Below are 24,662 nucleotides of genomic sequence, written 5' to 3' on the forward strand. Positions count from 1 at the left end.
TCTTACCACTTCTACCTTGTGATCTTAGAGCAAAAATACAGCTATTTTCACAGCTATTTCAGTAGACACCATTTCTACTGGTGACTTTACCTATGACTTCCTAGAATCTAGAAGGATTAGAAATCCATGTCTCCTACTGATAAACTTCCCAGCTTATGATATATATGTTACAGCAGCTGAAATGTTCTAAGGTAATGAGAATTTGATTAACCCCACTAACTTGAAACTGGAAGTAAAGGTTCATAGTCTCAAGGAAGAAACCACAAGGGAGAAGTGGCTAAGTACTGTGGTGCTGTTTCTGAGCCAAAATACCCCAAAGAGGCCTACTTTGGGAGGCCAACTACTCACGACTTCAGTGGTACTGACTTTGTAGAAGCTCTGCTGGTTGGGTCACTCCACTCTGAATAGAAAGGACACAAACAGTTACTATTCATGCTTCTATTGTAAATGAGCATTTGGAATTTAATTGCTTTCTGAACATGCAGCCCTCGCAGATAATTTCACAGCCTTCTGTCATAATAATAGATGAAAAATAGGAACTAAAATGGTAAATCACCAAGTAAACTTTTGTTACCATTATTCTTTCATGTTTTAATTTCATTAAGCAGAAAAGAGAGGAAAGTAATGCATGTGAGAATATGGCTGACTGGCATAAGAAATAATTGAAAATCAAAAACAAAAACTTACTTTGTAAGGTGAATCCTGGAGTCAAGTGCTGAGATTCCTGTAAGGAAGAATATACAATATAGACATTACTAGAATGGTATGGGGATGAGGAAGTTACTTGTTATTGCTGAGGATATAATCTTACTAACGTTTCTAACTAAGAAATCACTGTTAACAATTATATTAAACTTTTGTGTGTAGCTGTATTTGCATCTATTAACCAAAGCTGCTGCCACAAGTTAAAAAATTGTTACCTTGTTATAATTAAAATTAAGGATCATGTCTATTTGTATTTGTGTCCCACATAAGAACAAATGATTCATATGTGTAAAATTCTAGTGTATAATTCATCACTTAGCAATGATGTCTCTAAGAGAGTCAAGGGTACTTGGTTCAACCAAACATATGATCATAGTTTTTATAAAAGTGTAAAAATGTTTGTAATTAAGAAAGGCATCGAGTTTCTTCCTTGGTTAAAAAGAACTTTTTAAATGTACAAATTTTAACTTAGTTCAACAGAGGCATTCATAAAATTTTATTACAAGCCTGTTGAGGTATAGGAGGTGATTTGAAATATGTTAGTAGATTATATTATTTAAAGGATTTAGATTTTATTGGAAAATCATCCTTCACAAAATTCATTCACTATTTTGAGAAATCTAGACTTGCACTTATGAGTCTTGCTGGCAGTATGCCACACCTATGCACATCTTAACAAATCTAGCAGACCAAAGCATTACAGTAATGCTCAGGAGTGGTTTGAAAGAGAATGACCCCTCTAGTCTTTGACATTTGAATACTTTGCCCTCAGTTGGTGGTGCTGCTTAGGTAGGTTTAGGAGGTGTGTGGTCTGCTCGAGGAAGTGTGTCATTGGGGATGGACTTTGAGATTTCAAGTCTATGTACTATTACTAGTTCACCTTTTAAGGTTGAAGATAAGAGCTCTCTCATCACTAATACCTGCCTGCTGCCATACTTCCTTGCCATGATGGTGATGGATTTTATTTCTCTGGAATCATAAGCCCAATAGACTTTTCCTTCTGTAAGTTGACTTAGTCAAGGTATTTTGTCATAACAATAGAAAAGTAACAAATATATCAGGTTATACACACTAGTGGAGACTCAATAAAGAACTGTCAAGGACTACAGATCAAAACCAGAGGCAGTTAACTCAACCAAGGTCCTGGGTTCCATCACCAGCACTGCAAAGAAAGTAAACACAAAATTGGCTTCATCAGAGTCATTGCTTTGAGTAATGTATTTATTAGGGTGAATCTTATACTACATAGAAGAAAAAGAGCACAGAATAATTTGTCTTTTTAAAAAATCAAAGAACCATATGACTATGCTACATTTTATCTGAAAGTGAAGTTTTCAGTGTATTTATTGTACCTGTTTCACAAGATGTTTGAGTTCTGTGATGATCACTCTAGAAAACTACAATTAACTAAAAAATAGTAGGAAATCTCTCTATGCTAAAGATTATCATTAGTCCATGCATAAAGTTTACTTCTCAAAGGCTTCTAAAGCAGATAGGGACCTGCCTTTTAAATATTTTTGTTTGGTACTATAAACCTTGACAGAATCCCATAGGCTAAGAAGGTTATTGGCCTTAGGAGTGGGCTTACTATCATTTAGTTAAAATGATATAATGCCAAACTAGATTCTAATATTCATGATATTAGATGCCACCATTAATGCCATGATATTAGATGTTGAGAGTAAGTGACAGTTAAATATTCAGTCTTAAACAAGACATTTGTACCACATTCCCAAAAGTACAGGGAACACTGTAGAAAAAAGTGAAATATTGTAAGAGCCAGAAGATAGGGAGGACTGTGAAATTCTATCTTGAAGATACAACACAGCCATTGCAAACATAATCTCATAGCAGTTATTTTTGCCTACATCGGCATATACAAGACATGTCAGTCAAAAGCAAATTTTCTATTGGGGGTAGGGGTCATGGAACTCTACCTTTCCTGCTGAAGTATTGACAACTGATTAATTTTAGGGGAAGGGTAGTCATTACCTTCACTTTGGAACCAAACAATAAACCAACAAGGATCAAAGGAACAGCTCTTAAACCTGTGACTACACATTGGTTCTTGGTTACAAATAAAAAAGGCATGAATGTAGGAAAAGGATCTGTAGGGAGGGTATAGAAGGAAGATAAAAGAGTTGAGGGCTGGTGAGAGTAAGTACAATGCACTACATACACATATGCATAAAATTGTCAAAAATAGATTTAATCAATAGTAAGGAAAATAATGGAACACAGAGCTAAAAACTGTGTTGCTGTGTTCTGATCTCAGGTTTTATCAATATATATATATATATATATATATATATATATATATATATATATTGATTGTAACTTTCTCATGTTTACCTCCTCACCACTGTTGTTTGTCTCTCTGTCACTAGAGCATTAACTAACTGCCTTTTGATGAAAGGTCTCCAAAATGTTGAACAATCAGATCCTATTCCTCAGGAAATTACAGATGGCAAGGAAAGAAATTTATTTGTACAGGTCATATCACCGGTAAAGATCAATAAGATGTGAAAATTAATAGCACAAGAGTCCAGGGAAAATGGCATAGCAAGTCATAGCTTAAAGAAAGCACACAATTCTATGGCCATTTGATGGGGAGGAAAACATTCTTTTTATCTGTCTTTTTATCCCCTAAGGGCACAATTATAGCATACTGTATCATTACAGCACAGTACAGTAATTGATACTGATAATGGTATCAAAGTTATGAAGAAACACTAAAGAACATTTAACATAACTTTCTAAAGATGGCAGGAAAATATTAACTACACTTCAAAATATTTTCCCATTAAGTCGATTCTCCAAAATTAACTGAAAATTTCAATTATGAAGAAAATCTTTCTTAGATACATAAAAATGAATTGCTAGCTAACTTTAAACAATAATTTCTATCTTCTTTCTGTAAAGGATTTTTTTTTACAAAGATGCAGGGCAAGTTTAGACTTGTATACCTTTAGGAAATTAAACACAGGTTCCAAATTCAATCAAAACAAACATCTGGTAGGAAAGTAAAACACACAGTATTTGTATTTGTCCTGCAAGTTTCTTTTTAAAATGATCTTTATACTCAAACAATTGGTTGTTTAAGTGAACCAATGTAGTGATACATGAATCAAATAGGAAAATAAAGCCATTCCATAATTTTGTATTACTGGTTTTATATATTCTTGACATTGATTTTAATGCTAATCTGGATAAATCATTTTAAAACAAGATTTACAAATGAAGAAAACTTTTATATGCTGCCAAGGTCACTGTACATAAATAAACAACCCTAATTGTATATCATGGTCCTAGAAAAAAACTATGTTCATACAATAATTGTTAATGCATGTGTTATTAAAAAAAAGTCACCAGAATTGGAACTCAGTATTTCTTGCAGAGAAATATTATATATACCAGTACATAATGAAGCCAAACTATATTCATAAACTCATGTAAGGATCTTTTAAAATAGCTCCCTGGATGACAATCCTGTGATCTGAAGCTCCTATAGGATCCATATTTTCGAGTATCAGCTAACTTTTTCCTTGAAGTATAGTAAAAATTTTAGGTTTTTGGAAAGATATGGTCTTTGTCATCATTGCTCAGCTCTGCCATTATAGTGTAAATGGCTGTGGCTCTGTTCCAAAATTAATTGATTCATAGACATATTACTAACAATAATGCGTTATTTTTCTTTTGATTTTATTTAGTATTTTAGGTTGTAAAGACCCAAGGGATCCAGTGTCACCTCTGTTCTAGAGGCTACTTACCTGTGGCAACATTCTCCCCAAGATATTGTTGCTCTCTTGGTTCTATTTAGCATATGGTTATTCCTATGTTTGTGGGGATTTACATTCTCTACAAGAGAATGGGTATTTTAAGTTTGTAATTGGTAAGAAAACTTAAACTTAGAATTTTTAACTGTGTTTGTCTTTATAAATTTAGAGATTCATAAATCACTTGAGTTGAATATCACACAGACATGGGGGAGAGAGGAGAGTCTGGCTTCCACATACATGCAATAGTTTGGTCTTATTTATAAAAGAAAAAGGACCAATCATATTTTTCAGATTTTTATGTTCATGCTTTTGACAATATCTGTCATTTAAACTGTTTCACTAGCCCTATTCCGTTTGAATGGAATCACAGTTATGAACTCACTTTTCATAGTTTACCTTTCTAATTGGCCCTCTAAAACCTCTAATCCAAACACTTTAGTACTCATAAAAGAGATATACTGTTCAGACCCTTATGTTTTCTTTGAAGACTTGTACATTGTTAGTCTTTACTTGATAGCTTGTAGTGTGCTTTTTCACATTCCTGTTGTGGTTTTAATAACTTGTATGCCCCCCCATAGACTCCTGTTTTTGAATTTTTGGCTCACAGGGAGTGGCAATATTAGGAGATGTGGCCTTGTTTTAGGTGTGGCATTGTTGGAGGAAGTGTGTCACTGTGGGCATGGGCTTTGAGGTCTCAGGTGTTCAAGATAAGAGTAGTGTGCCAGTCTCCTGCTGCTTGCTATTCAAGATGTACAACTCACAGCTCTTTCTCCAGCACTATGTCTGCCTGCATGCTACCATGTTTCTCACCATGATGATAATGGACTGAACCTCTGAAACTGTAAGCCATCCCCAATTAAATGCTTTCCTTTATACAAGTTGCTATAATCATGGTGTCTCTTCACAGCAACTAAGCAACTAAGATGATAGTTGGCACCAGGGAGTCTGGTATTGATGTGATTGGCCTGACCTTGCTTTTGTATGGAGGAATATGTACTTTGGCACTGTGGGTTAGAAAAGCAGTTGAAAGCTTTAAGTGGGGCTTAATGGGCCACACTAGTAGGAGCATGGAAGACAGTGGTGTTGAGGGTGATTTGAAATGTGGGGACCTGGCTGAAGAGGTTTCAGAAGAGAAGAATGTTAGTATGTGTCCTAGAGACAAGACTTGTGATATTTTGGCAAAAAATTGTGGCTGCTTTTTGCCCTTGTCTGAAAAGTTTGTCTGGGACTTATATGAAGATATTTGGATTAATTGCTTTGGCAAAGCACATCTCAAAATAGGTTCTGTCATGTGGTTACTAGTATTCATTTTAATGAAGATTCATAAGGAAAAGGAGCAGGCTGAGTAAGTAAAAACACAAAAAGGAACCAGTTTGAGGAGAAAGGGGGCTTCAGGAAGTAGAATGGAGCTAAGTCCTATGTTCAAGGAGGTAAACTGAACAAAGAAGAGCTGGATGTTAGATTTCAACTTGTGAAAAGGAATTATAGAAAAGCTTAGGGCCAAGTGTGATGGGGCATGCCTTTAATGTCAGTATGCAAAAGGCAGAGGCTGGTGGATCTCTGAGTTCAAGGCCAGAATGATCTACAGATCGAGTTCCAGGTTAGTCAAGTTTAGGCAGTGAAGGAAACCATCAAAACCAAAACACTAATGAAGATGGAATTTAAGGAGGGTCCATGTTCTAGACCAGCAAGCATCAGAAGTTGGCAGCTTCAGCCATGTGGTTCTGGTTTTCAAGTCAAGGATAGAAGAAAGGGATTATGGGATTTTCCTCTGCAACTAAGGAAAGCTGCTGAGGCCAAGTGTGTGGCAGGGGTTTTCCTACTGGGAGGGCCAGAAAGGCCATTGTGTGAAGCTGTAAAAGTAAAGCCTGGATTGCCTTGGAGATTCAAAATGATGGAAATGACAGAGCTGTGGGATACCTACTGAGGAGAGCTGCTAACATGTAGTGGAGCCAGTCCAAGAGAAAGAAGTGTGTGTTACAGTCAACAAAGTTGAAACAAGTTGGAGATCTGAAGAGTACTTTGACATTAGACAAGAAGATGCAGAGTTTGTAGTTTGCTCAACTGGTTTTTGGTCTTGCTTTGGTCCAGTATTTCCTCACTATGTTCCCTTTAATCTCTTTCAGAACAGTAATGTATATCCTGTGCCATTATATGTTGGAAGTTTGTGATCTGTTTATAGGGGATTACAGTTCAGAGATTACATGAATCTCCGAAGAGACTTTGAACTTTGGACTTTGAAACATTGTTTAGACTGTAATAGACTATGGGGACTTTTGAAGTTAGACTAAATGGATTTTGTATTATGTTTTGGCTACAGGCCTAAGGGGGCCAGAGAGTGCAATGTGGTGGTTTGAATAGGAATGGACTCATAGACTCATATGTTTGAATGCTTGGTTCATATAGAATGGGACTATTAGGAAGCGTGGCCTTATTGGAGGAAGTGTGTCACTGTGGGGACAGGCTTTAAGGTTTCATATGCTCAAATTACATTCAGTGAGGGAAAGTCTCCTTCTGCTGCCTGTGAATCAAGATGTAAAACTCTCAGCTCCTTCTCCAGCACCATGTCTACCTGCATGCTCCCATGCTTCTTGCCATGACAATAATGGACTGAACCTCTGAACTGTAAGCCAACCTCCATTAAATATTTTCCTTTATAAGAGTTGCAATGGCCATGCTGTTTCTTTGCAGCAATAGAAATCCCAAGACAATTCCTAACTTTGTGCCTTTTGTAAATCACTTCTGAATAAATAGATCATGATATGATGGAGGAAGGATAGAAGGAAGAAATATTCTTTAAAATTATTTTATTAGAATAGCCACATTTCCCCTTAATTGAAAATAGTTTTTTCTCATTTAATATATATTGATTGCATTTTATCCTCCCTCTACTACTCCCATTTCCTCTCCACCTTTCTTCCCATCTGAATATACTCCCTTTCTGTCTCTCATTAGATATGTGATAACATACCTATGTGATAGCAACCAAACATGACAAAATAAAATATAATAATATCAAAAACAACCCACATCATATTAATTTTGGACAAGGTAAACCAACAGGAGGAAAAGGGCCCAAGAGAAGGCACAACAATCAGAGACCCTCTTCATAATACGCTTAGGAGTTCCATAGCACACTAGACTGAATGCTACAATATATAAACAGAGGACCTGCTACAGACCCTTGCAAGTCCCATGCTTGCTGCCTCACTTACTGTGAATTCATGTGAGCATTGCTCAGGTGATTTAGAAAGCCCTGCTCTTCTGGTGTCCTCCATCACCTCTGGCTCTTGCACTCTTTCTGTCTCCTCGTTTTAGGGCTCTCTGAGGAGAAGAATTTGATAGGGACATCCCATTCACTGCTAAGTGTTCCAAGGTCTCTTTCTGCATTCTATTTGAGAATAGCCACATTTTTTACCACACACACACACACACACACACACACACACACACACAGAGAGAGAGAGAGAGAGAGAGAGAGAGAGACAGAGACAGAGACAGAGACAGAGACAGAGACAGAGAGACACAGAGAGAGACACAGAGAGAGAGAGACAGGGTGATAAATTGTTGTTGGAAGCTGGTAGAGAAGCTATATTCAAGATTTTACAACACAACTGTAGAAGAAAAAGTTCTACCTGTGTGGTATCTTGGTTTGCAAGTATCAGTGTGTGAGTAAGCAAGGAAGGGAAGGTAACACAGACAAATAAAAACATGTATGTCTCTCTTAGGGAACTCCTTGTTTATTAGCTTCTTTAGCAGTGTGGATTGTAGGCTGGTAATCCTTAATCTATGACTAAAATCCACATATGAGTGAGTACATATCATGTTTGTCTTTTTGTGACTGGGTTACCTTGCTCAGAATGGTTTCTTCTAGTTCCAACCATTTTCCTGCAAATTTCAAGATTCCATTGTTTTTTTCCCTCTGAGTAGTACTCCATTGTGTAAATGTACCACATTTTCTCTATCCATTCTTCTGTTGAGAGGCATCTAGGCTGCTTCCAGTTTCTGGCTATTATGAATAGTGCTGCTATGAACATGGTTGAACAGATGTCCTTGTTGTATGAATGTGCTTCTTTTGGGTATATGCCTAGGAGTGGGATTACTGGATCTTGTGGTAGACTGATTCCCATTTTTTTTTAGGAGTCGACATACTAATTTCCAAAGTGGCTGTACAAGTTGGCACTCCCACCAGCAGTGGAGAAGTGTTGCCCTTTCTCCACATCCTCTCCAACATGAACTGTCATTGGTGTTTTTGATTTTGGCCATTCTGACAGGAGTAAGATGGTATCTCAGAGTTGTTTTGATTTGCATTTCCCTGATGGCTAAGGATGTTGAACACTTTCTTATGTGTCTTTCAGCCATTTTAGATTCCTCTATTGAGAATTGTCTATTTAGTTCTGTACCCCACTTTTTAATTGGGTTGTTTGGTGTTTGGGGGACTAGCTTCTTGAGTTCTTTGTATATTTTGGAGATCAGCCCTCTGTCAGATGTGGGGTTGGTGAATATCTTTTCCCAGTCTGTCAGCTGCCGTTTTGTCTTGCTGACTGTCTCCTTTGCTTTACAGAAGCTTCTCAGTTTCAGGAGGTCCCATTTATCAATTGTTGACCTCAGTGTCTGTGCTACTGGTGTAATGTTCAGGAAGCGGTCTCCTGTACCAATTAATTCAAGGGTATTTCCCAATTTGTCTTCTATTAGGTTCAGTGTAGCTGGATTTATGTTGAGATCTTTGATCCATTTTGACTTAAGTTTTGTGCAAGGCGACAGGCTTGGGTCTAACTGCTGTCTTCTACATGTCTGCAACCAGTTATGCCAGCACCATTTGTTGAAGGTGTTCTCTTTGTTCCATCGTATAAATTTGGATTGTTTATCAAAAATCAGGTGTTCATAGGTGTGCGGGTTAATATCAGGGTTTTCAATTCTATTCCATTGAGCAAATTGGGAGCATGGGAATAGGGGGGAGGGAGCTAGGAGAATGAGAAGGGGAGAAGAGGGATGCAGAGGACATGAGGAAGCAGAAAGTATGAGCAAGGGTAAGAATACACGATAACAAGAATGGAGATATCGTAATAGAGGGAATCATTTTTGGTTTACAGAGAAACCAAGCACTAGGCAAATGTCTGGAGATCTACAAAGATGACACCAGCTAACTATGTCAGCAACGGAGGAGAGGCTACCTTAAATGCCCTCCCCTGATTATGAGATTGATGACTGACTTATATGCCTTCATACAGCAGCTGGTGGAAGTAGAAGCAGACACCCATAACTAATCACCAATCTGAACTGGAACTCAGATGCAGAGAAGGACCAGTGAAGAGCACAGAGGTCCAGAGCAGACTGGTGAAACACACAGAAACAGCTGACCTGAACATCTTCGAACTCTTTCTCCCCAGTCTGATAGCTGGAATACCAGCATGGGACTAATCCAGACCCCAGGAACATGGATTTCTGTGAGGAAACCTCAGAAATCTATGGGACCTCTTGTGGAAGTTCAGTACCTATCCCTAGCATAGGTGTGGACTTTGGGAGCCCATTCCATATAGAGGAATACTCCCTGAACCAAGACACATGGGGGCAAGCCTAGGCCATATCCCAAAAGATAGGAAAGAATCTGATGACACCCTATGGAAGGCCTCACCATCCATGTGGAGCAGAAAAGATATGTGACAGATAAGGTTTTAGTTGTGGGTGGGTAGGGGAGGATGGGAGAAGGGAACTGGGATTGTCGTGTAAAACAATCCTGTTTCTAATTCAAATTTTAAAAAGTTGGAAAAAAAAAAGAAAAATGAAAACATAGTGACCAGAATGAACAATGTAGCTTTTAACTTCAAACCTATAGGTTGAGTGGTGAATTGTTTATCTGGTGTTCTTTAGGGAGTGATCTTATCCTCTAATTCCTTAGCTCTGGGCACCATTTACTTGGACAGAGGTGGGGCCTAGGTGCTGAGATATGCCTGCTAGTATCTGTAAATATGTTGTTTTAAAGACTCTTTTTAAGAGAAACCCTGTCTTGAAAAAAAAAGACTCTTTTTAAATAAAATGAAATTTGGTACCACTATGAAGGCAATAGAAAATTCAGATTTTTTAAGGCACCAGATTAGTATAATGAAGGTAAAGGAGAATAGTGGAATAGAACTAACTTGTTACTATGCTTCTTGGCCTTTGTTAAAATCAACTGTAAAAACTACTTAAGAATGCTGACTTAAATAGCAGCTTTTTAGCAGAACTTAACATCATTTGGTCCAACTCTCTTTTCACTAGTTCCTGAAGCCTATCTAAAATACAAAGGCCATGCAGTTTCTATCTGTGTATATGTTGAGAGACAGAGACACACAGAGAGAGAGAGAGAGAGAGAGAGAGAGAGAGACAGAGAGACAGAGAGACAGAGACAGAGAGACAGAGAGACAGAGAGAGAGACAGACAGAGACAGAGACAGAGACAGAGAGACAGACAGACAGGGAGGGAAGGAGGGAGGGAGAATGCTTGAAACAGCCCATCTAGGTCATGCAGAGACAGCTGGATCAGAATCTTTTTCTTGGTTGTGAAGCACGTGTCTCACAAAAAGTTCTATCCAGGGATAATGATTTGGAGGTACATGAAGCACATTTCTTCCTGTTTCAGCCTGAGAGACTTTCAGCTTTGGAAGACAGAAAGTCTATTTATTCCTTTGTGGTCTGTCTCTTCTCCAGGTTGAGACATTCTCAGCTTGCTCATTTACTTATTGGAAACCTTCAACTTGTCTTCCAAAGTTCCAGCCTTCAATTGTGTCACTCACTATCTTGGATGCTCCCAAGGCAGGACTCCTGACTGCCTGGGGCTTTTCCCATCTATCAGTCTCTCACTATCCCGTTTCAGACATGATCTGATAGCTCCAGGAAGCATAGTACCTCACCAGCTTCCATCTGGATGCTCTCATATTCATCTTCTATTGATGCAGCCTAACAGGTAGTGACACGATGATGTGCATGCTCTTTTTGTTTCCAGCAGAGATGAGGCAGCTAAACATTACTCCTTCATTCACAGAGAAGGTTCTATGAAATTGCTGGCTTGGTTCTTCCATGCCAATCACACAGTATTTGTAAGTTCACAGCTCCAAACAGAAAAAGCCCCACAGTCTCCCAGCCCTCTGTTATCATCAGGTACATTCTAGGCTCCTTCAAACACTCTTTGAAAAAGAAATGCTGCTCAAATCTTGCTCAAGTCTTAGGGCTCATAGCCAACATGTTTTACCCTAAGAGCAAGAATAATTGAACCACATGCACACAAATCCCAGCAACAGAGATGATAAATTTTATGAAGCAGGAGAGTCAGCATGTGTGTAGGGTTCACCAAGCATTTTCATATATAAACACTAAATATGAAAATTAATGTTATGATAGAAATAAAGAATGGTGTTGGGGGAGGGGGTACAAGAATCAAAGTTAGTAAATATCTTTTTTAATGACTAAGTTACAGAAACATTCTTTTCAATCTTTACAGGTAACATAATTATTCATTTCAAAGGTAATATTAGTAAAACTCTCAGGTAGCACTAAAACATGTCTGTTTCCTCCTATAATTATAAAGTTCAAAAAGAGCCTTTCATGTATGACGAGCTGTAATACAAGGATATACTTCACAGCTTCATTCACAGCAACTCTGCTGAAACAGTTTGTAAGTAATATTCTGACAAGCACTGACAGATAGAATTTTCCCCAGCACTATTTAAAATGGGGATGGTAAGTACATTAAGGATATGCACAAGATTTAGAAGGGATGCTTAACCTACTTAAAAGATAGGTTGTTTCCAAGTGTTTTTGATTTGGGCATTTGTATCCAGTTGATAACATTCATGACAAATGACAAATGTTGCTTATGTGTTCATCAAAACTTGTACCAAAGTAACTCTATATGATAAGACTTTCAAGAATTCTAACAACTTGATGTTTTTTTTTTTTTTTACAATACTCACTGATCTGTTTAAAATGTATGTGGTTTTCCTGATTATGGCTGGTCTCTAATATATAATCATTTAAATTATGCAAAAAAGGTAGCAGGAATGAGGAGGTGTTATCAAAGCATACAATTATTTATGTTAGAAAAAAGAAGTTGCAGAGTTCATTGTGTAGGAGAGTAACATATTAATAATACAGAAGAAATCTAAACATGAGATGATTGCTATTTGTTAACTTGTTTTACTTATTCCACAATACCAATGTATTGCACATCATTGTGTTATATCACTACACACACACACACACACACACACACACACACACACACACACACATTTCCTTTGCCAAATAAAAAATAAACAAAATATAGTAGCTAATATTTTTTCCAAAGTCCACTAAGGGGTAATAGGCCCTATCCTGAGAGAGAAGTGTTAGATCTTTTCATCAACTAGGTAATGAGAGGCATATGGTATCCCCTTTTTGTACTGTTTCTGGGGATGCCTTTGAGTTATTTAAAGATGTATCAGGCACTGAAAATAATGAAACACAGACCATGGCATTTTCTTTTTGTCATTTTTTATTTGAATTAGAAACAAGACAGTTTTATATGTCAATCCCAGTTCCCTCTCCCTCCCCTCCTCCCTGATTCCCCAAACTAACACTCTAACTATTCCATATCCTTTCTGTTCCCCAGGGAGGGTGAGGCCTTCCATGGGGGTCTTCAGAGTCTGTCATATCCTATGGGATAGGGCTTAGGCCCACCACCATGTGTCTAGGCTAAGGGAGTAGCCCTCTATGTAGGATGGATTGCCAAAATCCGTTTGTATGCTAGAGATAAGTACTGATCTACTATGAGAGGCCCCACAGATTTCCAAGGTCTCCTCACTGACACCCATGTTCATGGGGTCTGGGTCAGCCTTATGCTGGTTTCTCAGCTATCACTCTGGGGCCAAAGAGCTTTCCCTTGTTCAGGTCAGCTGTTTCTGTAGGTTTCACCAGCCTGGTCTGGACCCCTTTGCTCATCACTCCTCCTTCTCTGCAACTGGATTCCAGTTCAGTTCAGTGTTTAGCTGTGGGTGTCTGCTTCTACTTACAACAGCTGCTGGATGATGGCATATAAGTTAGTCATCAATCTCATTATCAGGGGAGAGCATTTAAGGTAGCCTTTCCTCTGTTGCTTAGATTGTTAGTTGGTGTCATCTTTGTAGATCTCCAGACATTTCCCCAGTGCCTGATTTCTCTTTAAACCTATAATGGCTCCCTCTATTATGGTATCTCTTATCTTACTCTCCTCTATTCTTCTCCCAACTCAACAGTCCCACTCCCTCATGTCCTCTTCACCCCTCCTCTTCTCCCCTTCTCATTCTCCTAGCTCCCTTTCCCCTTCCCCATGCTCCCAATTTCCTCAGGAGATCTTGTCCCTTTCCCCTTCTCCGACCATGGCATTTTCAATTTGAGCTAATTCTCTGTATTTGAAAATGTGAAATTTCATGAAACAACTCACTGTGTTTATGTTACCACAGACACATTTTGTTACAGTGGGTGCGATGTAGTTCAAATATAATTTCCTGAAAGCATATCTTCAGTAAGAAATTTCAGGGCATGCTCTTTTACTTCTCAAAATGAGTTAGACAAGTAACATGTCAAGCTCACAGCAGACTTTCCATTGTTATTTATTTTATTAACACTTGAAAAATATGAATCTGTTGTTCTCTTCTTGTTACTCCTCAGATAAGAACACAGATGCATGCTTATGCAAGTATATATTGATCTTTTGCCCATTCAGCACCTAGACATGAGAACCTGCTCAGATAATACCATTTTGTTTTGCCACTGGATCTAATGCTGAGTAGCTATGCTCAACACCAAGCATCACTTTCTCTTAGAAAAACACTGTCTGCATGCATTTAAGATTGGCTTGGACCTTCATAAAGAAGCTCTTCTTTACCTCCAAACTACTTTGCTCCTCCTGGACAGAGAGACAAAGAGGTAATCATATATCTATTAGGCCCCTAAAGAATCAATATTCTGAGAAATAAGCTTGTTTACTTAAAATTTCATGCCTAATTGGAATTAAATGCTGGTGGTCAGTTTCAAAGACACACTAAACTAAGTGTGACTTTCCTTTGTAAAGTAGTGAACATGGTTAATGAAAAAAAAGGAGCTAAGTGATGATGTTCTACTTTTTAGCACTTGAGAAAAAACATATTTCACAAGTGAAAGAGCATTGTATGCCATTCTGACATTGTGCAAACAAATTGTAATATCATGTAAAGTCTTCAAAGTTACATACAGGAAACATAACAAAACACCCAATTTTCTACCACATTACACATTGTTTTTTGATTGGGACTCTAACAAATATGAACAATTTGTGGGTAGCTGTGCTTTGCTCACTTTAAGACATAGAAGCTAGGTACCCTTTAGGCAGAGGGAGAAATGTTGTCTGCTCTTCTAGGTTCCTCCAACCTCAGTTGTATTCCATGCTGTCAGAGTTACTTTTCAAGTAACTAGCATATTGTCATAAGCCTTGTCTTCTATGGCTCTGAGTCTTTAATTTCTAATATGTAGATACTAGTTGGTCCCTTTGTACCACAAACTAAAGAGACAAGTAAGACCATACCCATTTGACAAGAGGAATCAAAACCACAAGGATGTAAAATGACTTGTCAAAGGCCACAGAGAAAATGACTGTCTCTACTAAATTCCTCGCTTTTTGTCTTAGTAACTTTTACTAAGTAGACATTATGTGTTGGTCCCTGAGATACAGACATGATCAAGTCAAAAGCTTAGGCTTCTTGACATTCAAGTCTGTTGCAAAAGTTCCAGGAACATAGGAGCTGGAGAAAACCATTGTATGAGACACTTGGGAAAGGCTTCATATTGCATAGTGGAATCATAAGAGGAAATATAAGTGTGTGTGTGTGTGTGTGTGTGTGTGTGTGTGTGTGTGTGTGTGTGTTTGATTTTCAGGAAAGTATATATTTCACAAGTAATTATTTAAAAATGAAATACTGAGTTAATACTACAGAAAATATTAAATTCTTCACCCTCAAGAAATTCAAACTTATAGGATAGTTACAACTTTTCAAATTATGTTTTACTAAAAAGAGATTATGTTGGTACTGGTTATGTTGCATTAATATTTTTGTTATAGATAGAGAGAGTCAAAAAGGAAAGAACAGGATGAAAAGAGCTTGAGTCAAATCTGATCCCTACCAAGAGCTTTCTGAGTGATCCTGGTGGAGTCAACTGCCCACTTGCCCACTCCAAGTCTGTTTTCCCACTTGTAATGTGAAGGCCTTGACTTGGAGAGTCTAGATTTATTTTTAACTACCAATGTTATTAATCTCTAATTTCATACGCTCTGATGTGTCAGAAGCCTTCCATGGGAGAAGGGGAGAAGCATGTATGAGAGCTTTAGAGAAAAAAGGCTTTGGCATACTCAGGAGTGGCAACATAAGGATTCAGCTTAGAAAGACAGCAGCTAGCTCATTGCTCAGCCCCCAATCTGTTATCAGCTTCTAACTTGTCTGTGGGAAGCTTCCTGTCCCTAATAGGAGACAGAGGCAGAGATATTAGCATAGTATCTATATTCCTCATAGAGCTATTCACAGGAAATTGATACAAAGAGCTAGTGCAGGCTTGTGAGGGGCCCACAATGGGCAAAAGCAGGTAGTCAATGTTCCTATAAGTAACCCCTATAAACACATTGGTTTACCAGTCTGGACTAGGATGGATCTCTCTTTTGTTTTGTTGGTGATTCTCACAATGAGTAAATAATTGCATCTTTATCTCCCAAGGCAAGTCAAAAAAGACCCAGTTCATCAATTTCCTAATAACAATAGTCAAATAATAACAGAATAATTTAAAGAGTGATCTTCTAAAAGTCTTATATCATTATGTTAATAATTTAAAAGAACATGAAGAAAATTAACAGCAGGACTAGAGTAATCAGATGTGGATTGATCTTGAGACATTAGTCTGAAGCCCATAGGATGGTTTTTTATTAGGAGTGAATGAGCCAAGTGTAAGACTGCCCAATTTTGGCATTATTCATGCCATAGTCCCATAGAAATTTTAGTTGATCACCTATTTTCAATTGGAAATATGTTTGGAGTTTAAAGAACCCATACTATCTTAGGTAGCATTGATTAGAAGCCCCAGAATATAGAAGGTAATGCTTTTGCTGGATATTGCAAAGAAACACAACCATTTCAAATGGGGGCAATACCCCAGACCTGCCATTTCAGCAGGAGCACAGGAATATGATAGAAAGCGAAAGTTAGAAGCTGTCAGAATAATATGGAAGTCTGTCAGGGGAAAAGATTTTGGATCTGCTTTTTGGACCAACCCTATTGAGAACAGGAGACAAAACCTGGTTAAGAAGATTTAGGGCAGCGAACTCAAACTCAAAAGTAGGTAGCTCTAAGTCTTACCTTGGCCCAAAACTAGGAATGTCCTTGCTTTTTTTTAGCCAGAGGCCAATAATATTAGAAAGTAACATTGATTCCTAATGTGGTATCTTGATATCTTCATCTTCATTCTTTTACACAACCTAAATGAGTAATCTTACCTGGAAATTGTACAGGAAGATTTGATTGACATAGAGTATCACCTGGACCCCTAATAGGTAGATTGACTAGACTGACTAGTTCATATCCCTGTATCTCATGCCAATTATGACTCAAGTCCCATAAAATAAACCCTAGACTAGCAGCTTTGTAGGTCTGCTACGCCAGCCTCTCCCTGTCTTTTTCCTCTTGAGCTCACATCTATAATCCAATAATAAAACTCCTTTCTAAACTCATCCTCCTAGTGTCTTTTAATTTCTTTAAGTTCAAGAGACAGAGTTCCCAGAAGCCAATGACTTGGGGTGGCTCTGGTTGCCATTGATTTTTGTCAGACACTTTAGTTAGCCAAGCAATATACATACCTGAGGTGGGAAAGTTTCTGTCACACTCAATGATTCCCTGTCCTTCTGATTCACTATGAGTAAAAGTTTTTAGGGGAACAATTTTGGTTCAAACTAAGAGAGACATTCCAATGATGTGAGCCCTCCAACCACGGAATTGTCTATCTTAGAAAACAATGAATGAATAGTCTATTATTTAAGGTAGGATGTTCACTACCTAGAATAATGGAAGGTAGGTTTCTAGAAAGGTGCAGGGGAGCAAGCTGTACATTATTTACCTTTGTATAGTCAACAATATATAAAAAGATAGCTGAATGTAGATTTGTTTCTGTCTCTTCCACTGCTGCAAGTGTGTGTGTGTGTGTGTGTGTGTGTGTGTGTGTGATATAAACATAGACAACCAAATTGGCCAAGGGAATTCATGATTCTTCCAGAATTAGGGTTGGGAGGACTGTAGGAGGAGAGCCTTCTGTCTCACAGTGAGGCAGCTTACATCTTAATTTGGCTGACTGCTCAAACTTGAAAAGTCCAACAACAGTGGAAGCACAGACTTCTCTGGATTTGTTCACTAACAATTCCTGCCAAGCCTCTCTAGTGGTCAGAAAACTGTCCCACATTTGATTGAATGAACCGTTTTCTGTTTGTAAAGCTCTTAAGACAGCCTCCAGAGATTGAAGCCCTGATTTCCAGGCATGCTGGCAACAAGGAAGTAGAAAATCAACTGTTACATTACATACAACTTCCAAGTCATGACATAACAACAGCCCAATATCAAATGCAATGCGCCACAGAAAAGAATACTAAGTCTTTCAAAAGGGAAAACAAATTTATGTTTTCACTGACTTGTTACTAAACTTCTGGCAATGACTTCTTCAAATAATTAATTGTTGGCTTTATTCAAACTGTTCCTGGCTAGAAACTGTTTCAGGAAATCAGGAAAATGATCCCTTTGGCCATTGAACTGCATATAGAAAATCTGTGGCTCATATAGGTTACTTTCATCCTAAAAGCCCCCAAACCATGTTTCTACAGGAAAAGAGCCTAGTTCTAAGTTACAAGTGGGAAGACACAGAATTGTATTATTTGCTCAATCAGGGCATGCTTTTGCCTGATACATTCAGTTCCTCAGTGAATATGAGATCTTTTATGACACGGAGTAAATCTAGGCTGTGCAACTCTTTTGGTTGATTTTGTTTTTCAAGACAAGGTTTCTTTGTGTTGTCTTGGATATCCTGGATCTCACTCTGTTTACCAGGCAGGCTTCTAACTCAGAGATCTGCCTGCCTCTGCCTCTAAAGTGCTGAGATTGAAGAAGTACAACAGTATATCTTGCTGTGTCTGTACAAATTCTTTTGGGCCACTACTTTTCACACATTCCATCCTCACACACTTCAGAGGAACTGCCCCATAGGCAATAGTAAAAGAGAAGAAAACTGCACAGTGACACACTGGGCAGCATTTAACCTTCTCACTCACCACTGCAAACTGAGGAGGCCATAATCTATGCAGCAACCATGTTTGACATTCCTAATAGATGCTGGCCTTGTAAACTTCAATCCTGATCAGAAACCTTGTCTAAATTAATGTGAACTAGTCAGAACAGAAGAACCCAGTTCACTTGAAAATGTCATTAGACTATACAATATAAATTGTGTGGTATCTGTGATAATTGTAGGTGAAATTAACACAAGTTCAATGGTTAGAAACACAAGAACTGACCATTGGGAAACTAGTTTTACAAAGATCAAGATAAAAAAAATCCTTGTTCCAGTTTCTGCTCAGTGGTCAGTTCAAACATCTGAGGATTCTGAGATTCTTGGTGGTTAGTTCTTACATTGTCAACCCTTGGACTCATCTTCATTCATAAGCAAAGGTTGACATCCGAGTACTACCACTCGTTTGTGTAGCACTTGCTCTTCTGCTTCAAATTACTTTGTCATTACTATACTCAGTGATTGTTACTTAAAATACAATGACTCAAGCCACTTCCTGAATCTTTCATAATGATGCAACCATGCTTCTTTTTCTTTGCAGCCATTTTCTAGGTGGGAATGACCAGCTTCTTTACAGTTGCCCTCCAGTTGCACCTTTATGTTCAGTTCAGACAAATCAGCAGAAGAAATGCCATACTTTCATTGGCTTTTCCCCAAGCAGTGCATTTAATCATCTATATTTAAACTCATTCATTCAAATATCACTTATTTAGTGTATACTTTCTGCATGGTATCTAGGAGTTAGCAGGATGAATAAGGACTAAACACAGGGTCTAGCTGTGCTAGCAGTAGGTAGAATATTATCCATCAGAATATATATATATATATATATATATATATATATATATATATGATAATGAGAATTGTTAGTTATAATTTATTCAAAGTAGAACAAAAACAGACCTGTCAGTCCTTTTTTTCTTTGAGAAGGCAACAGCAACATGAAATTTGTTATCATGTTCTACAAACTATCAAAGGGATATGTTGCTGCTCTGGTGCTGAAGAGTTAGCACCAGAGCTGTCCTTTAGGAAGACATGTGGGACTGTAAGTGGAAGGCACTGGTGAATGGCAACTATAGGCCAAGGGCAAAATAAGGATACATTTCCTATAATCCAGAGTCCAAGGCTTTGCCAGGTGTTAGCATTCCATTACTAAGGGCTGCTGCAGCTTTTCAAACATGGTAGCCTTCTTGTAGTACACACTTATTACATTCAAGAAAAAATGGTAATGAGCAGTTAATGACAACTGTTTTTAGAAGAAGCAAAGGCTCACGTGCTTGGAGGAGGTAATAACTATATTCATGGAAAGAGGCCCACAACAAATAATTCAGCTTTACTTTTGCTCTCTCATTATTTCTGGGCTCAGGAAAAAGAAGGCAGTGGCTATGAATATAGCTGAAACCCTGTCCAACATCATTTACATGGAATTGTCTTTTCTCTGAAACAATTGTTGCAGTCTTAGAATCACAGCACTCGGGATAGTAAGAGAACTGGTTTGCTTCATTGACGTGAAATAAGTTACCAATACTATCAGAAGATGCCAGTCTGCCGAACACACAGCCCTCCACCAACTCACAGATGCCCCCTAGTAAAAATAACCGAAGGCATCAGGCTCTTCACAGTAGCCTAGAATAACATCAATCCACTGCTAAGCCCTGTGTGAAACTGATCCATGAAGCCCCCTCTGACTACTCCGAGTCCCTAACAGGCTGCATAATTCTGAATGCCTGGGTAGCTCCTCTTCTTTTCAGATTGTCTTTACCCTAAACCCAATCAAAATCACAGGGAATAAGTAGCATTTGTATCCCACATTAAGAGTGGCAAAGAAATGGCATAAGTGAGAGTCATATCTTTTTATGAAAGGATATTTGATTGAGAGAGAAAAAAATCTGAAAACCCCAGGGACCAATAGCCTGAACAGAATAGCATGGTCTCATATGTATATTATAAAGCTTCAATACTGTTTCAAAAACAGAAGAATAAATTCCTCTCTTCCATGATGAACACAGATGCTTGTGATATTGTATAAGCAAGAAGTAGCTAGATGCACTGTTGTTTATGGAAATGAGAGTCTTGGAGACGCAATATATCAAATGTTTGCCAAACACAATACATAATCCCACTTCCTCCCTCCCTCACTCCTTTCCTTCTCTTCTCCTTTTTTGTCCTTTATTGCTAGGCCTGGAAACCAGCTACTCACATACACTAGGTAAGTACTACTACTTACTTTACCACTGACAGACAATCCCGAATTGACTAGTCTTATTTTTTTAATGAAAAATAATGCATGCAGGGCTTGTTATAAAAGCATTTTTTATTAACAATTTTTGATTGACATCCCCAAAGGTACCTGAATCTGGCAAGGTATTTAGTCACGCTGAGGAAGTCAGTTCTACCTGACTCTTCCCGTTGCCACCAGAGCTTCTTAATAACCATACAGCAATTCATTGTCCATGAATATTTCTAAATCCTCTGTAAATCTCTCATTTTGGTCTATGCTAGCTCTGGAGTTTACTAATCAGATCAACACATTCACTCCCAAACATAAATTTAGAAAAGCCCCAAATAGAAGCTTCAAAAGGAACGATATGAAACCCCTCGCTGGGCAGGTTGTAGCAGACAAATGCAGCAGTGGGCTGGAGGGAAAGAATAGTTCATGGAGGGATATACCCTTACACAGAAACCTTTCTCCGTCTCAGGATTCAGGTTGTTGTTTGTAATCACTTTGTCACTCTTGTTGAAAAGCAAATTGTCAGCCAGTGGTTTAATACTGGCTTATAGTTACATCTTTCCGGCCGGTGATACCATACATCAGCCCCACACCTCCCACAGCACCCTTGCCAGTGACTCTTGCTTATTTAGTATCTTCTGCTTTCCTGAAGGGAAGTGATTATAAAAAAATCTTAAAAACAAAACAAAACAAAAGAAACTTTGTAAGGAATTTCCAAGCAACCCACAGAGGCTATTATGTAGCTGACAAAATCAATATAGATAGGCACTGGGATAATTCAACAAATATGACAAATTGAAAAACTGCAAAGTGCCTTATGAACCTTGGTGTGCTCTAAAAGTAAAACTTCTGCACTGTATTAAAGATATGCAGGGCTACAGTCGAGGCAGCTATGTTCCTACAGTGCTTGCCATGCAATCATGGGTATCTGAGTTTGCACACTCAAAACGTATGCAAAAAAAGCCACGTATGGTAATACCCCACCCTCCTTAACCCGGTAACCCTAGTGTTGAGGTGGCAGAGAGAGGGGCTTTCTGGTCAGACAATCTAGCTATGAGAAATACTGTGCCAATTGAGCAAGACTGAGGAAGACTGAGAACAACTGAGAAAGACAGTCCATGTCAACCTCTGATTTCAAATGCATGTGCATAGACATGCATGTCTACTTGCATATACATGTTTGCATACACATGAATATTTATATACACGTACCACACACATGATTAAGATACTCATGGTGCTTATATGTTTAATAATTAAGAAAATCATAAGGACAATGTAAACTTCTCAGCTAAATCAAACTGAGAATCCATAAAGAGTTGAACTATGAAAGGCATAGTTTCAAAATTTAGAGATTAAGAACAGCAATAAGAAAAGTAAACATACAATCCAGTAAGAGTATGCAGTCTTGGGGAAATATTTGCAAATTACTTATCTGACAAAAATATGTATCCAGAATGTAACAAAAACTCAAGATCTAATCAAAAGTAAAAAGCAAATCATTTTAATGGGCAGATAAATTAGACATACCAGAAAAACACAGAGAGAAGAAAATAAGGTCATTGCAATGATGTTCAACATCATTTGTCATTGAGAAATGTAATTTATGACCACAATGATAAATCACTGCACACATATTAAAAAGATTAAGCAAAAATATAAATAAGTAAATTTTAATGGTGGTAAGGAATTGGATGATTGAACAATTGATTCATGTACTGCTGTTGTAAATACAGAATAGGACAGACATTTTGGGAAACAACTTTCTCTCATTCTGCCTCTCAGTCTCTGTCTCTGTCTCTGTCTCTGTCTCTGTCTCTGTCTCTGCCTCTCTCTCTCTCTCTCTCTCTCTCTCTCTGTGTGTGTGTGTGTGTTTGTGTGTGTTTGTGTGTGTGTTTGTGTTTGTGTGTGGTGTGTGTGTGTGTTTGTGTGTGTGTGTGTGTGTGTGTGTTTGTGTGTGTGTTTGTGTGTGTTTGTGTGTGTGTGTGTGACACACATGTCACCGATTATTATCCTTTTTGTCTTATCTAGTGTGCCTCAGTTTATCATCATATACTTTACAATACTACGAAACTGCATTTTGTTAGGTATGGTCCATCTAGTAAGCTATTTTCCAGATTCTGTCCCATGGGATTACTACATATCTTTCTTTGTTTCTCTATTGTCCACTGAGTCAGGGGCTAAGTCCCCGATAGTCACATGTAACCAAACCCTTCAATCTCATATCCTTATGCAGAATACATAATGGACTTTGGAGTCTGATTGCTTAGATTGAAATCGTGACTCTCTTTGCTTCTGGCTAACTACTGAATTTGCAATCACTTGAACTCCAATCTTTCAATTTCATTATCTCTAATAGGAGGATGACTTTAGACTTGCATCCAAGCATTAGTTTCGTAATTCTATGACTTAGTATATGTGAGATCTCTGTAATAGAGCTAGGTATCAAACCTCAAACAAAAACTGAAAACCCAGCTAAAGTAAATGATATTATTGTGCTTGTATCTTGAATTTCAACTAGCATATTTCCAATCATGTGTCAAACAATAGTTAAGCAACTGACTGGGGAAATTTAGTCAACGTGTTGTGTTTTTGAGACCTACAGGATATCATTTGTTAGTGAGTAGCCTCTATGTTATGAGATAAGTAGTGCTAGATATCACACAACATATCAATTGGGACTTGTCAATATATAGCATCATTGGCATCACTGTTAGCCTTGACCCTAACTCATAAACATTTTGGATTTCCTTTTCCTTTTTTATCTTTTCCCCCTCAGTCCTCCAGATGCAACCCAGGGTTTGCAGAAGCTAGACATCGTTCTACACTTTTAAAGATATCTTTTCCTTCATTTTAAATTACTAGTCTTGTCAAAACCTCTGAAAATTTTCCCTGAGTACTTTTTACCTCTGCTGGTTCATTCTGAAACATGGCCTGTAATATAAAAGATGCCAGTTCTCTCACACTTCTAATGTTTTTACTTGTTAATGGATATGGAAGTAATGTCATATGGTATGAGGTGAGAAACCAAGATTAACTTAGGAAAATCAGAATATACGTGGTGATTTCTTCCTTCCCAAGAATAGTAGGGCTTTCCACTTGTTGAAATATTCATTTTTATCTCTCTCACAGCACCTTAGCTTGATTTTATACCCATGATATTTCTACTGTTAAGGTAAATCATAAATGGTAGCATACACAAGGTATAAATGGAGTCTTTTAAACATTATATCTTATACTTAGTTGTTTTTTCTTTTATGTTAATTAGCATATTTATTTTATATCCCTCTTCTCCTCCCAGTCTCTCCTAACCACCTTTTCTCTGCACACACACCCCAGTCCTCTCCTTCTTCATTTCTATTCAAAAAAGGGCAGGCCTCCCAAGGATATCACCAAAATCTGACATATCAAGTTAGAGTAAGACTCAACATCTTGCCTTGTGTGAAGACTGGGCAAGGCAACCCAATATGAGAAATAGGGTCCCAAAAGCCAGCAAGAGAGTCAAATATAGCCTCTGCTCCAACTCTTAGTAGTCCCACAAGCAGACCAAGGTACAAAATTGTCACACATATGTAGAGGGCCTAGGTCAGTCCCATGCAGGCGTGATGG

At 38.0% G+C, this 24,662-nt stretch overlaps 1 protein-coding gene across 3 annotated transcripts in view; it reads right to left on the reverse strand.

The window, feature by feature from the left end:
* The window catches only part of Aff2 (AF4/FMR2 family member 2), a 482,974-nt gene that overhangs the window by 150,660 nt on the left and 307,652 nt on the right, over positions 1-24,662 (reverse strand). For all 3 annotated transcript variants that reach the window (XM_027433386.2, XM_027433385.2, XM_027433387.2), the window contains 2 exons: positions 688-724; positions 367-400 (listed from right to left, as the gene is read on the reverse strand). In XM_027433386.2, coding sequence (XP_027289187.1) covers positions 367-400; positions 688-724 — 71 coding nt within the window. The remainder of the gene's footprint in view (positions 1-366; positions 401-687; positions 725-24,662) is intronic.

Source organism: Cricetulus griseus, chromosome X, assembly GCF_003668045.3.
Source record: "Cricetulus griseus strain 17A/GY chromosome X, alternate assembly CriGri-PICRH-1.0, whole genome shotgun sequence".
Lineage (NCBI taxonomy): Eukaryota > Metazoa > Chordata > Mammalia > Rodentia > Cricetidae > Cricetulus > Cricetulus griseus.